The sequence below is a fragment of the Chiroxiphia lanceolata genome, chromosome 2, assembly GCF_009829145.1.
Source record: "Chiroxiphia lanceolata isolate bChiLan1 chromosome 2, bChiLan1.pri, whole genome shotgun sequence".
NCBI lineage: Eukaryota > Metazoa > Chordata > Aves > Passeriformes > Pipridae > Chiroxiphia > Chiroxiphia lanceolata.
The window spans coordinates 115,009,377-115,024,801 of record NC_045638.1 but is presented as its reverse complement, the minus strand read 5'-3'; the positions used below and the strand labels follow the sequence as shown (position 1 = coordinate 115,024,801).

The 15,425-nt window shown below is 54.9% G+C and overlaps 1 protein-coding gene across 1 annotated transcript; it reads left to right on the top strand.

The window, feature by feature from the left end:
- The first annotated feature begins 723 nt into the window (after positions 1-723).
- Positions 724-11,298, top strand: P2RY2 (purinergic receptor P2Y2). The gene is made up of 2 exons (XM_032680504.1): positions 724-849; positions 7,852-11,298. Exon 2 carries the CDS (start codon positions 7,856-7,858, stop codon positions 8,930-8,932), a length of 1,077 nt encoding a protein of 358 aa, XP_032536395.1. The 5' UTR covers positions 724-849; positions 7,852-7,855; the 3' UTR covers positions 8,933-11,298.
- The last annotated feature ends 4,127 nt before the right edge of the window (positions 11,299-15,425 follow it).

The window sequence follows — 15,425 nt, the reverse complement described above, 5'->3', positions numbered from 1 at the left end:
GGTCCCATACCCCTTATGTTTCTGTAGATGTTTTGCATCCCAGCAGAGGGATCCAGACAGGTCTGCTCCTCCCTGGGGGAGCTGGAGCCCCGTTTGTGCTGAGCCCAGCCCCCCGCAGTTCCCAGCAGAGTAGTAATAAACAATGTCCTTTGTAATACCCATAAATTGCTATGAAGCAGTTTGTTTTCTGCCTCTTTTCGGTATCGCCGTCCCTGGTCCTGTCCCCGGGGGGGGATTCAGGGGGCGATCATCCCTCTCCAGTGTCAATCCCAACCCCGATGACATCCGTGCTCCATTCCTGGAGGATGGGGGGTTCCTGCCTTAGCCCGTACCCCGGTCCCGTTCCCGGGGGTCAAGGCAGGAGCGGTCGGTGCCTGGTCCCGTTCCCAGACCCAATCCCATCCATGCTCCCATTCCCGGCGGAGGGAGCGCGGGGCTTCTGCTCTAGCCCTAATCCCGGTCCCATCCATGGTCCCATCCCGGCTCCTGTTCCGATCTCAGCCCCTGCGGGGGGTGTCCCGTCCCTGTCCCAGCCCTAATCCCACCGTGCCCCCATCCCGGCAGGAGCACTCCCGGCCCGGCCCGGGGGATGGGGGCGGTCCCAGCGCTGATGGGGGCGGTCCTGGCCCCGGTCCTGCCCCGTTCCCAGACCCGTTCCCAGCGCCGGGAGGGCGGTGCGGCCCCACCCCCGACCCCGTCCCGGCTCACACGCGGCATCGGGACCGGGACAAGGAGCGGGGCAAGGAGCGGACCGGGCATGGCGCTGCCTCCGCCGCCCTCCTGAGCGGGGCCATCGGCTCCGACCCCGGCACCGACCCCCGGCACCGACCCCCAGCTCGGCATCGCCCGGTGAGCGCGGTGGCAGCGGCCGGGGGGACAGTGGAGGGATAATGGGGGGGTAATGGGACCATGGCGGGACAATGGGATGCGACAGGGAGGGACGGTGGGGGGGCGACCCCCGGGGTCGGGTGGGAGCGGGGACATGGGTGGGGGACACACGCACAGACGGGTGGGACGCACACGTGGGTGGGGGACACGCACACTCACGTACACACATAGGTGGGACACGGACACACCGACACACGGACACACCGACACACGGACACACCGACACACGGACGCAGCGACACACGGACACACCGACACACCGACACACGGACACACGGACGCACCGACACACGGACACACGGACACACCGACACACGGACGCACCGACACACGGACACACCGACACACGGACACATCGACACACGGACGCACCGACACACACACAAGGGGTGGCACTTGCTGCGGGGTGGGTGCCACGGGTGACAGAGTCCCCACGCACCCAAAGTGGGGAGCGGGACACTGCACGGGCAGAGCCGACCCCCGTTTCTCCTCACATCCCACAAACTGCCTGGACTACCACTCAAACTGCCTCAAAACCCAAAAAAATTCCCCCAAGCCGGGGGGTGGGAGCAGCAGCCCGCACTGAGCCGCTGGCAGGAGCTGCCGAGCCGTGCACTCGAGGAAGCTCCTGCTCCCTTTGCTCCTCTTGGCCTCATTCATTTGATTTTTTATGCATTAATTCACGATCATCTCTTTGCCGCTCGGTTTCTCCCCTCCCGGGGGAATTCACTGGCTGTTTATCCGGGATTTCCCGTACACAGCTCTGCTCAAAGCCGTGGAGCTCACTCCCTGCTTGCTCCAACATGTGTTTTTCCACCTCTTTACATGCTTGGGTCCCTCTTTAAACTGTTTAGGGGTGTTTTAATTCACACTGGAATGGGTGACGCTCTGATTTCAAACCCTTTGACTCCTTTTAGCAGCTCCTAACCCCCAAAACACCCTTCTTTCCCCCCAGACACCCTTCTTTCCCAGAACTGGGCACTGCCTGGCATCACTGCAGGAACAACTTTAAGGGCAAAACGTTGTATTTCTCTTTCTGTTCCAGTTTTCTTATCGGGTTCTTGCAAAACCCATTTGGCAACCCACTGCCTTCCTGTGCGCGAGGTGAGGAGCAGCAAACCCTGCTCTTGTGGGGCCACTGACACTGGGGGATGGTGCCCCTGGCTCAAGGTCACTACTGCCAAAATTGGGCTCTTTTGTACCACCAAATTCCACTTATTTCTACTCAAGCAAAGGGAACTTCAGCCTCGGTGCCTGATGGGTTAAGGAGGAGACCCCTAAATATGCCAAGCCTTGAAACACGGCCTTATTTTGGGGTTTAGTGGTTTCTAAAACCCCCAGAAGTATTTTGGACTGTCATGGCACTGAGTGACTTTATCCTGTCTCTGCCCAGTGCGATTTTTATCTCCAGCTCTTGACATGGAGCCAAAGCCATGAATAGTTGGCCGGCACTGGAGCGTGCTGGGGCCACACCGGGCTCCCTCCTCCCTGCTCAGCACCCCTCAGGAAACCAGGCCACGGAGCAAAGACCCTGTGGCTTCCATGGAGGAGAAAATCATCCCCCAAAGTCCACCCCGTGGTGATGCTTTGGCTTCCCAGTGACTCTGGTGCCGTGGTGGAGCCTGATAATTGTGTTATCCGAGGTCTGTGGTTATCTCCCAGAAGTTTGGGGTTGCCAGGGTGGTTGTGGGGTTGCTGGGTGGCTCCCTTGGGCTGGTAGGTCTCCGTGGAAATGTCATTTCTCCCAGATATGGAGCTTGGAGGGGAAAACAGTCACCAAACAGCAGGGGGTTGATGCAAACTGGTCCCACGCTCGTCTGTGGGTCCAACTGTTGCTTCCTCCAGTAAGCACCAGAAAATCATGGAGGGCAAAACCTAAGCCAAATTCCTGGTGTAAGCACCTCCAGGAAGCCTAAAAGATGCAAGTGTCCCGTTTTTCATGTGCAATAAATAAAAAGCGAGGTCTGGAGGCTCAAATAGGATCGGCCCCCGATCCCATGGGGTGCTGCAGGGTCTCCTGGGGAGAAGGTGAAATAGGGATGCAGGGGTAAAGCAGGCAGGGAGCATCACCTTTGCCAAAGCAGAAAGGAAGTGTTGATGGAGGGATTAAATATCGACCTGGGTTGATGTTTGCTGCCAGCAGGATCCATCCCCAGAGACCTGCCGTGCTGGAAATCAATGGGATTGATTTCCCAGGGTGGGGACGGAGGCAGAAGGTTCTGGTACCACCTGGGAAGCAAAGGCTGGAGAGGGGATTGATTCAGGGAGGAATTCAGGGAGTTTCTTGGGGGAAACCAGAAATTCCCCAAAAAAATCATTTGTCCCAAAGCAAAACATTTTATTTGACCTACAAACACAGCCATAAAGTTGTTACATCTTTTATCCAAGCTCCCTTTCCTCTTTTGAACTTGGCTCAAGGTACTGAAAAAAACCCTCCAGGAAACCAAAATACTCCCAGAAAAATACTTTTCATGGAGAAAACTAATTCAACTCTGCTGTTTGACAGCCTGGGGACAGGAGGGGAAACTGAGGCCCGTGGCTGCTTCCTGGGGACAGCTCCATTTGTGGAGTGGAGCTGCCCTCCAAGGGTGGGGGAAAGAAGAGAAACACAGATCCTTTGGGAGCTTAATTTGGGAGAAATGAGGGCTTCTGGCTATTTTTGGGGTGGAGGAAGGGGTAGGTGAGACCCATTGGGGATAAAAGAGGGACATGCCTAAGGCTCCAGGCAGGGAGATGGATAAAGCCCCCGAAGCTGCTTGGGTATCCTGGAAATGGATCCTGGAGGTACCTTGCTTTGGGATCGCTGGAGAGAAGCTCCAGGAAGAGCTGGGGATGGTGGCACTGGGACAGCAGGAGGTGGTGGAACTAGGAGAGCTAGGGATGGTGGCACTGGGACAGCAGGGGTTGGTGGCACTGGGACAGCTGGGGATGTCCTCAGCCCATGCTGGCCGGAGTCAGCAGGGAGGAGGAAGGCTCTGAAGGTCAGTGTGGCAGACAGGAGCCCAGGGGAAAGGGCAGATGCCAACCAGGCAGTTTGGGCAGGCTCAGATTTCAGCCTGGTCCAGTCTCTCCTCTCCAACCCACTGGGCTCAGGGGCGTCCGAATGCGCCACCGGCTTGTGTCGGGTCACAGAGGGTTTTACCACAGTTCCAGAGGAGGGAAAACCGTGCCAGGTTGTTTGCTTCCCAGGGTCTGGAGTAGTTACTTTTTTTGATGAGTCCACTAAATGCCTGTAAATTAGGGCAGGGAAAACACTCCCGCTCTCCTGGTGTCCCTTGGAAAGAAGGTGGTGGAGATGTGGGAAGTGGCTCTTGGTTTTGACCTCGGTGGGAAGCGATGGGAGCTCTGGCAGGACAAAGGGCTGCATCTGTAAGGTCCTGCTGGTAAATTAATCCACATTAATTATTTGGGAAGGTCAATTAAACCTCATCAACCCCCACCTGTGAAAATGGATCCATTGCAGCTGTCATTTGGTCGGGCTTGGATGTCTTTAGGGACTTTGCTGCTGCTGGCAGGTTCCCCAGGAATGGATGGATGGTGACCACTGGGATGGCACTGGGAATGCTGAAAAATGGGGCAGAAATCAGGATTAAAGCCCTTTACTCTGCAATTCAGTGTCCAACCCGTGGTCCCTTTCTGCTGGCCCAGGGTGCTGCCCGTGACCTTCTCCAGTGACAGCTCCCTCCTTCCCCATATTGACTCATCCCAATATCCACAGGAGATACTGTTACAGGAGCATTTTGGGATGCTGACAACACATGCACGTGCCTGTGGGGAGATGTACTGCAGGGCATGTGGCCTCCAGGGCACGGATCTGCCCAGGCTCCTCTTATCACCGGGTTCTTCTCCCATTCACTACCAGTTTTCTGGGAAAAAAACCAAACATATCCCATGGGATTAAACATGCTGGAGAGAGAGGTGGTCCAGGCATTGCAACCAGGTCCTTGGAAAGGGCTGGGAGACAGGATGGAGCAGATGCAGGTGGTTGTCACCTTTGGGGAATGATGGGAGCATTCATCCTGCTTGGCATCCTCAGGGATCACTGTTGCTTCCGCCCTCCCCTGTCCGCACCGGGGGCTGGATGTGTCACTGGCAGAGCTGATGTTCGTGCCATCCGGCCCGTGGGCAGCAAAGGGCAGCTGCCAGTGCCAGCCTTTGTGCCTTCACATGTGTTGGCTTCCCATATCCCCTCGGGGTCACCGTGGATGGGATTGAGGGGGTGGATGCAGCCACAGGCCCCGCAGACACAGCAGGTTTTGTCCTGAGCATTCCGGGCAAAATGAGAGTGAAAAATGAACAAGAAAGGCTTTTGCATTCTAGAGGGAAAAGGAGGGAGAGCACGACAGCGGGGACAAGGCTCCATTCAGCCAGAGAGCCCCGTTTGTGTTGCTCCTTGTCCTGGAGACGGAGATGGGCGACGTGGCACATCCCTGGCTCCGTGGTGGCAGCCGGAGGAGATTCCCCACCTTGACTTAGGGAGGGGTTTGAAACACCTTGTAGGGTTTTCTAGCTCAGGAGCCTGTGGGGAGGTGGCTGGAAAGGAGGCTGAGCTTGTCCCCATCAGTCTGCAGGGATAGAGGGGGTGCAGATGGAAAGGCACAGAGAAACCCCTGCAAGGCTGCAGTCTCTGGAACCCTGTCACCCTTCCCTGCATCTTGTGTGGCTCCTCTCAGCCACGGTGGCCTCTCTGACCTGTTTGATCTCTTGCCACATCTGTGGGCAACCTCTCTCTGCCTGGCCACAGATCTGCAAAGCTCTGAGGGAAGGCAGGAGTTGCGGAGACGAGCAGCTGGAAAGTGTTTCGCCATCTGCCTGAGCGCTGTTAACCCTCTCCTTCCACAGCCACAGCCCCTCTGCTGAGGGCTCAGGGGAAGCAGGATGGGGCAGGAGCTGATCTGAGTGTGGGAAAAGCAAAACCCTGAGGCCAGGACAGAGCAAGATCAGTGCTGGCTCCTCGTGTTCATCACAGAGTGTTCCTGAAGTTAGATTTGGGTTTGTACAGATGTTGCAAATGTACAGGGTGTGAGCATGTGTGTGGTTTCCACTCACATCCCTGGGCATTGGGAGCCTCAGCCAGTGCTCTTTGTGGTCTGCTGGGAGGGGAAAAGCAGTTAAATGGGGGGAACAGCAGCAGGGATCGTGTCTGTGCCACTTCTGGACAGGTTTGTTCCGGTCCTTGGAGCAAGGGCTGGAGTGTCCCCTTGTGATGGGCTGGAGGCATCACTTCACACCTCCTCCATCAGCTCAAGGTGCTTTTTAAGGAATGGGAGATCAGCCAGGTTGGCAGCTTCCAGGAGACTGTCACTGCCTCCTTCCCTGCAGGATCTGACCTGGAGTAGGTGCAGGAGAGCTCTGGATCCAAACCAAGCTCCCTTTCCTCTTTTGAACTTGGCTCAAGGTACTGAAAAAAACCTCCAGGAAACCAAAACACCCCCAGAAAAATATTTTTCATGGAGAAAACTAATTCAACTCTGCTGTTTGACAGCCTGGGGACAGGAGGGGAAACTGAGGCCCGTGGCTGCTTCCTGGGGACAGCTCCATTTGTGGAGTGCAGCTGCCCTCCAAGGGTGGGGGAAAGAAGAGAAACACAGATCCCTTGCAAGCTTAGTTTGGGAGAAATGAGGGCTTCTGACTATTTTTGGGGTGGAGGAAGGGATAGGTGCTTGTGTGGGAGAAAGGGCCTGGCCAGGCTGTCCCACAGCACGGTGGCACCAGGTCAGAGCTGAGAGGGCTGGGATTGCTCCTTTCCACCTAAAGTCATAGTGAGATTTGGGCCAGGGCTCCTTCTCTCCAACCTTTTCTCCTGGTCCCTGAGCTCCCGCCCTGGATCCATCTCCCTGTGACCCCCCGTTTCCGCAGCTTCCCGTAACAGGGCACAGCACTGCGATCTGAGTGGCCTCTCTTACGGGAAGGGAGGAAATGCATTTTCCCTTGATTCCTGAGTGATGGACTCGCTCAGGGATCGGGTGTCAGCTGGGTCCAGGGCTGTCCCCACACACAAAAGGGCCCTTGTCCCTCCTCACGCAGACACTGCCAGACTGTGTGTGTCTGCAGAGACTCTTTCAAGTCCATTTTTCTCCTCTCAGCTGATCATTCCCATGCAGAAACCAACTGGGATGCTGGAGAAGCAGGTCTCGAGGCCAGCAAGCAGGACCTGGGAGCTGGTCACCATCAGCCCAACACTAACCCCATTAAAACTATCCTCACCAATAACAGCCAGCCCAGGCAGAGTCCCTGTGGTGGTGAACACGCTCCCTTTGGCAAGGTTTGATTACAGATGTGGGGATGTTTCCTCTGCCAGAAGGAGCTGAGGATCTCTGAAATCAGGACCAGTCCCAGGGATTGCTCCTGGAAAAGCACAGCTCCACTTTCTTGCCCTCTCTGCCTGGGGTTTAGTAGGACCCAATTTTCGTGGTGCTCAACTGAGTCACTCCTCATGGTTAAACACAGAATGGAGCATCTTTCCTGCTCTGGGATACAGGAATCCAAATTTCTGTGGGAACCTGGTTGGAAAGGTAGGCTGGGACATTGAACTGGGCCTGGGATTTGTTGGTGCACCTTAGTTCCACCTCTGTGCTCCAGATGCAAAACGAGGTTAAATAAAGCTCCCTTTTATCTGCTTGACCATCAATCCTCTGTGGCAGGGACCACCTCAGCTGTGTCAGCACCCAACACCGTGGTCTCTGTGAGCGGGTGATGAGCTGGCAGGAGGCACACAGGGCCAGTCTGGAGTCATTGTCACCTGCAGAGATGGCACTGCCAGCTGTGCTTGTGGGTTGCCTGGGGACAGCACCAGCCAAGCATTGATGGCAACCTTGGTGGGAGGAGAAGGGAAGGGTGTAGGAACAGTAATAATGACCTCCTGGACAGCACTGTGGCACTGGGGTGTTCTCATCTAACCCACCTCGCCCAGGGATGAATCCTTGCTCCATGTCCTTACGACCTCTTTACTTTCCCCTCCAGGGCAATGGCGAACCTCACAATCCCTCCAGACTGGACCAGAGTCACCAACAGCTCCTTGGACCCAGGTGGCACGGACGACAACCCCTACAAGTGCATATTTGATGAGGACTTCAAGTACGTCCTGCTGCCCGTCTCCTACGGCATCGTGTGCGTGGTGGGGCTCTTCCTCAACCTGCTGGCCCTCTACGCCTTCATCTTCAGGATCAAGACCTGGAACGCCTCCACCACCTACATGTTCAACCTGGCCATCTCGGACACGCTCTACGTGGTGTCACTGCCCCTCCTGGTGTACTACTACGCCATGGGGGACAACTGGCCCTTCAGCGTGGGCCTGTGTAAGATAGTCCGCTTCCTGTTCTACACCAACCTCTACTGCAGCATCCTCTTCCTGCTCTGCATCAGCGTCCACCGATTCCTGGGCATCTGCTTCCCGCTGCGCTCGCTGCAGTGGGGGCACGTCCGGCACGCCCGGCGCGTGTCAGCGGCCGTGTGGGCGGTGACCGTGGCCTGCCAGTCGCCCGTGCTCTTCTTCGTCACCACCAGCGCCAAGGGCGACACCATCACCTGCCACGACACCTCCAGCAAGGAGCTCTTCAGCCAGTTCGTCATCTACAGCTCGGTGATGCTGGTGCTGCTCTTCTGCATCCCCTTCCTCGCCATCATCGTGTGCTACTGCCTGATGGCACGGCGGCTGCTCCAGCCCACGCGTGGCATCTCCCGCCTCTCCCGCTCCAAGAAGAAGTCGGTCAAGATGATCATCATCGTCCTGGTGGTCTTCATCGTCTGCTTCCTCCCTTTCCACGTCACTCGGACCCTGTACTACTCCTTCCGGAGCTGGGACCTGAGCTGCCAGACCCTCAACGCCATCAACCTGGCCTACAAGGTGACCCGGCCCCTGGCCAGCACCAACAGCTGCCTGGACCCCATCCTGTACTTCTTGGCGGGGCAGCGCTTCATGAAGTTCAGGGGGAACAACGTGCTGGGGAAGCCCCACAATGAGGTGGCGCTGGGCATTGTGCCCAACAGCCACCTGGGAACCAGCAACGACACGGACACGTTATCCAAGGATCTGAAATCCTAGAAAGCCTGGCTCTGCTCCGGCAGCAGGAGGGTTTATCCCGGGGGTGGAGGGAGCTCAGGATGCTCTGGGGCCTGAGGCTTTGGGTGTTTGCGGTACCTGGCCGAGCACCCGCTCCAGCGTGGACCGCATTCAACGTGCTCCTCTGCTTGTTGCTGTTCCAAATGTGTATTTTTCGGGAAGATGAAGCTGTGGTTCCACACACAAACCCTGGACCTCTGCCCCTTCATCTAAACCTGCCCCTCTGTTGGGGCATCTCCCCACCCGTGAGGCTAGGTGACCGAATCTGCTAAAAAAATCATGCCCTGAATGCCTTGAAGCATTTTTTCTAAAGTGAAAACGCTGTGTGGGAAAGGCCCCCCCGAGGAATTCCACCTGCGTGTCTCCAGATCTCCTGGCACAGAGGCAGCAGGAGTTTCTCTGTGCCTTGGCAAGGGAGGAAAGGCTTTGGGTCCATGAGGAGCTGTGGTTCTGCTAAAGAGGTTTATGAAAATGTCAGGTGCAAATATCACCGGGAGTGGGAAAGAGTCTCCCAGGGCTTTGCATCCCTGAAGAAATACTCTCCCAGCTTCAAGCCCAGGCACCTGCTGGCAGAGCTGAGAGGGGACTCCTAGTTCCTGTCCAAGGCCTGGCTTCCCATGAACAAGGGTGCTGATGGACCTTCCACACCACTGGAGTTTGCTGGCATCATCAAGCAGATCCCCTGTAGGTTTCTCCAGTGGGACCAACATCTTCCAAAAAACCCATTAGCACTTCCCAACAGCAACGTTCATCCTTTAAAAGCTTTTAGGAACCTTTTGGACCTTAATTCCAGCTGCTGACTTTAATAATCACCTCCGGGTCATTAAAATTTAGGATGGGCCCTTCATGGCTTGTTTTTAACCCCCTCACTGGTGGCTCGTGTTTCCAGCCAAGGGACAAAGCCCAGTGTTCATCCCCTTGGTGCTGCCACTTCCTCATTGCTGCTCAGAGGTGACCTTTAGCAGCTTGGCATGACCCAAAATGCTGCCCAGATGCTGCTGTCTGGTCTCCCCATAATCCCAGTATTCCCAGTGCTCCGCTGGAACCGGTCACCATATCCCTTACAGACAAGGTAGACCTTCCCTAGGAACTTTGGCAGTGCTAAAGCCTGGCTTGAGGAACCACACTGGTAAGTGTGGTGCTAAGCTTAACCCAAATCCTGTCTGGATTTGGCCTTGCATCCCTCATCAACCAGGACAGTTCAAAGGAAGAAAACCTCCACAAAACACTTCACCAGGAGGTCCACTTGGTCTTCCCCTCAGTAATTGTTGGGTCGGAGAGTCAGGAGCCCCAGTCCGTGGTTTCCTTCCACGAGGGTGCTGATTCCTCACCCCAAAAATGAAAATTGCTTCGTGCTGCAGCACTGGACGAGTCACATTTTGTAAAAGCTCTATTTTGGGATTAGACAAACATGTTTGATGTTGGTTTAGACCAAAACCTCGGAGCACTCCTCAGCTTCTCCCATCCCCCTTTCTTGTGAAGTGGTTTGGTGGAGGCAAAGGCACGTCGCGGTTCTGTGGGATTGGGGTGACTGGGACGGGTCAGGGTTAACTGGGAGGTTCCTGTGGTCCCACCTCAGTGGAGTCACAGTCCCATGGAGGGGTCTCATCCCACCCAGCACTGCCACAACCACAGGAGGCAAAGGAGGGCTCTGTGTCAGCTCTGAGAACCATCAGCAAAGGCAAATGGGACATTTTTAGGGTGGTTCACCCCACACTTGAGTGTCCTTCAGGCTCAGGTTGGGTTAAGACACGACTTGCACCGTGGCAGCACCTTTTTTCCCTGGGGCCTATGGAGGGAGCTTGGCTTTGTGGGGAGGTCGTGGCGCGGTCGCCGGGGCGAGACAAATCGCTGGGAGAAATGAGGAGAAACAAATTCAAGTGGAGCACTGAACTGGGACAAACGTTACTCCAGGCCAGGTGTGGCCTGGGCTCCTGCACTCACCCAAAAGCAGCGCCAGCACAGAGTTCCGTGCTCGGAATAATTCAACAAAAACCTGCTCAAAGCTCCAAAAATGAGCCCAAAGTTCCTGCAGGCCCACCTGGAGACCCCATGTTTTGATGCCCAGCTGGCATCAAACCACCCCCCTCGGGCAACACAGCCGGTCCCATCAGGGATGTCCTCTGTCATCCTGATCCTGATCCCCGAGTGCCACTGAGCAGTTGGAGAGGTACCAACTGGAAATCTGTACCTAGAAACATTTTTTTGTTGTTTGTTTGTAAAAGCGCTAACTTATACTAAAAAAAAAAGAAAAAAGGTGAGTTTTATGACAATGTGACTGTACATTTTTATTTTTGTAACATGCAAACACCTCGGATTTCTGATAGTAAATGAGTTTATTTCTATGAGCACTCTCCTGATGTCTCCTCTGATGCGTGCAGAGATGTTTTGCTCCACATGCTGAAACCTCTTGTTCTCAAAGGCTCCTCACCTTCCCCTGCAGACACTAGGAGGAAGTTTCCTGACCTCACCACAGTCCCCATGAATAAACACATTTTGTTTCCCATTGCAGTTTATCTTGGTCTCCAGCCTGGGACAAGGCTCAGGACACACTCAGCTCCACTGATGAATTTATTGCAAACTGGGATTAATCACCTTGGAATCTGCTCAGCAATGATCTGAGCAGCTTGAACAGAACTTCTGTGTGATATGGATGATCTCTGGAATTGTAATTTTATAGAAACCCACTGCTTTGTGCATCCCTGGAAGTGTCCAAGGCCAGGTTGGAGCAACCTGGGCTAGTGAAAGGTGTCCCTGCCCATGGCAGGGGGTGGAACGAGATGAGCTTTAAGGTCTCTCCCAATCCAAACCCCCCTGGGATTCCATGACTCTGTGATCCTATGAATTCCTTCATTTTCATCCCAAAGTCCATTTCTCCAGCCTTCAAATCAGTTTAGACTTGATGTCCCACTGCCCCTGTGGGGTGGGACAGAAGCACTTCACAGTCTCCTGCCCCGGGGGAGAAAGCTCGGCTCTGCTTTCTCTCTTCAAGAGCTTTCTAGCTGCCAAAACAAAAAGCCTCACAAGCATAAAGGCAAAGAAATGGCTGCAAACCCCAAAATTACTAAATTAGAGGTCCCAGAACGGACCTTCTGAAAACCCCCTCTTGATTTTCAGCCCGGATCTGGCGTGAATTCCACGGGGATGACGTGAGCAGGTTTAGCTCGTGGGATTTATGGCATCACATCCCAATCTCTGCTGCGCTGACTCGTGTGAGTCACTCACAGCCAAGAATGAGAATTAAGGAAGAAAAATATCCATTGTCAGGGAACAGAAACCCGAGTCCAAACCACTTCTTGGGAGCATCACGCGGCACTGGGAGCAGGAAGGGAAAGTTAAGAGCACTGATGGTTCCCTGCCAAGGTAATAAATCTGCCACATGGACTGGAGGGATGACACTTCTCCTAGGCCTTTCCAGCATCCCAGAGGAGAGCTTTTCCTTCCTCATCATGCCTTTTAGGAAGCAGATCCTTAATCAGAGTGAGGCAGGCAGCAGGCCATGTGTTACTGTTAAACACGGGGTGCATCCACTTCTTTTTCGAGTCCTGGCTCCATTTTAATTCTGATTTTCCTTCTTGGAGCTTGGTTTTCCAAGGAACAAGTCTGTCTGCCCCTCTGAGTCGTTTCTGATCTGCCTGACCAGTTTAATAGAGGGGCAAAGTCTCCACCCTGTTGAGCTCCTACGAGTTTCATGGGAAAAAAACTTGTGATAGGAAGGAGAAGGAGCCAAAGAAGCCCCCACTCAAGAGCTCAAACTTTATATTAGACACCAGAGAAACCTCCCCCACTTCCCTCATGCCTGTGGTGGCTTGGGAAGGTGTCAAATGGTGGCCCAGAGCCATCCAGGAGATCAATGTTGTGTTCAAACAGAGGGAGGAGATTCCCAAATCCCACAGACTAATATTACTGCAGAAATTCCCCAAAATGGATGGGCCAAGGCAGTAATTTCTGAGGAGGAAACCACAGCAGTGGGTGCTTGAAATAACATGTCAATCACCCGGCTTTGTGAGGAGTTTATTTTTAAGACTTTCACGGGTTCAATACCAATATTTGCAGGCTCCTTGACAAATAAATGCTCAAGAAAGCCTGGAAGTTTAAAATACCCTCTTTTCTTGTTTATTTAAAATTTCTTCTCAAATACCTGCAGGTTTAAGCCCTATCTAAGCACCAACATCTTGGAGTGTGTTTTGGGGAGCAGCTGGACTGTCACACTGAATCCCATCTTGACTGGGTGATCCCACACATCTTGCAGCCCCATTTGATGGGAGAGTGGGAAATTCCCCCACCAATTCCTGCTCCTCTGCTTTTGCCACTCACTGTGGAAAGGCAACATGTGACAACCCCATTTCCAGCCCCTTCCAAATCCTGGGGGAGCCTTGAGATGCCTTCAAACCACCGAGCTTGGGAAGAAAGGGATGAGGGGTTCTCAGCTGAGATCCCACCCGGAGGGATGAGCACTGGGAGACCTTGGAAGGCAGTGGAAGGTGCATGAAAGACCCTGATCCCAGCAGTGCAAAACCCATCCTGTGCTGATTTTTAATTGGGAACAGTTCAGCTGAAGAGGTTGAACCTGCTGCAGGAGAGTCCTCTGCTGGTACTGAGGGGATGTGGCAGCAAGGGGTCAATCCAGAGGGAAAATGGATCCCATGGGAGCGCTAAAATTCCCTAGGAAGACTCTGGGAGCACACCAAGGGATGGGAGAGGAGTCCCAGGAGAGCAGTGGGAGGACTGGGGTCCCTGTCCCTTCCACTCCTACCCAACCACACCCAGACACTCAAGGCAGGATCCTGATTTTCATCCATGGGGTTTTGCAGGGAATTGGGAAATTTTCTCTTTGCTCTGAAGTTTCCCTTTTGTGGCCTCTCCTCCTGTGCCCTGTGGTTTTCATGGCCTGGAGCCTGGTCACCATCAGCTCATCCCCAGCCCTCCCACCGCTGCTCCAGCTCCTTCCCTTTCCCTGCAGAAACGTCGGATGCTCATTTAACAGCATTCCATCCTTTTTCTCAGCTGGGTTGGAAACTGGCTGGACACCGTTGGGGAAGGAGCCCAAGTGTATGGATGGAGGTGGATTCCATTTGGGAAGGACCTTGGCAGGTGCCCTTCCCAACGGGGTTTCCCACCAGGTCTGCGTTTGGAAACGGATTTATTGTGGAAGGACGGCCCTGGTCAGGGGGTTCCTGGAGGCTGTGACGCTCTGCAGAGCTCCAACCAGGGCAGAAAGGCTGCCAGAAGGGGAAGGTGCTCAGGGGATGCCATGCTGGGTTGGCAGAGCTTCTGGTCCTCCTCTGGCAGAGGGTTGGATGAGCTCAGCTTCGGGCCAGGAGGAAGGGACACTGCTGTGGTTTCAGGGAGCATTTGGACACCCCAGAGCCTCCTCCTCCAGTGCAGGAGCCATGGCCACAAGGAGAAGATGTATTTCCTGTGGTCCTGGTCTCCAGGCGTACGTGCCCCACCTGAGCAGATCTGGAAGCTTCCGGGGGCGGGGGAGGGGTACAGGAGGCAGGATCTAGGAAAGGGATCCAACCCGTGCTCAGAACAGGCTCCCAGCTCAGATCACCATGGACACGACTCCAGGACACACATCTCAAAGATGCCCTTGGCTGCGTGGCCCAGAAAGGCCTTCTCTCCTCTGGCCATCAGGAAAGCCCATCTGGCCAGCTGGGAGTTGCCAAGTGACACCAACTGTCCCCAAAGAGCTCCTGCAGCCCCGTGCTCAGCAAGATGCCGCTGCTCCAATGTCTCCCCCTCCCCGCATCCTCCACGGATGAGCTCACGGGGCTGGCACTCAAAATAACCCAGCGGGGGCAGCAGTGGGTGGGCAGCGCTGGCACTGCACACGTCAGCCTTCCCAAATCCATCTGCACACCGCGGCATCCCAGAAACCACGGGGCTTTGGCCAGGGAAGCATCCGAAGCCCTGGAGCAGCTCCCCATCTGCTCCTCCTGTGGGCTACTGGCTGAGTGGTCTGGGCTCGAGTTCCCCTCTGTGTCCAGCTCCTGGGGGGATGCTCCAGATGTGGGAGCAACGACAGTGCTGGGAGGGTGGGATTTCTGGGATCGAGCAGCATCCCTGTGGATGATGCCTCCAGGCAGAGCTGTGGGTAGCAGTGAATGCCTGTGTCCCGTGATGCCGGTTCCGTCTGGTGATTAATACCCCGCTGTCCTGAGCATCATCCCGACTTTCTGAGGTCATTTCCTCAAAATCCATCATTCCATTCCCAGATGTTGCAACCCACCCCTGCATTTCAGCTCCTGGCTGGTGAGACAAGGCTCTTATCACAGCAGAACAAGGCCTGCAGGAATAGCAACGCTTCCCAACAACCCCTTGAAGCATCAAAATCCTCCCCATCTCCAAAATGCTCCCATTTCTTGCCCCAGTCAGCAAAGAACTCCCGAGTTCTGGTTGAAATGGGATGTCAAGTTCGCTTTGCAGCAGCTGTCCTTCCTCCTGGTTGCCCGTAGGTGGAGGAAGAGAG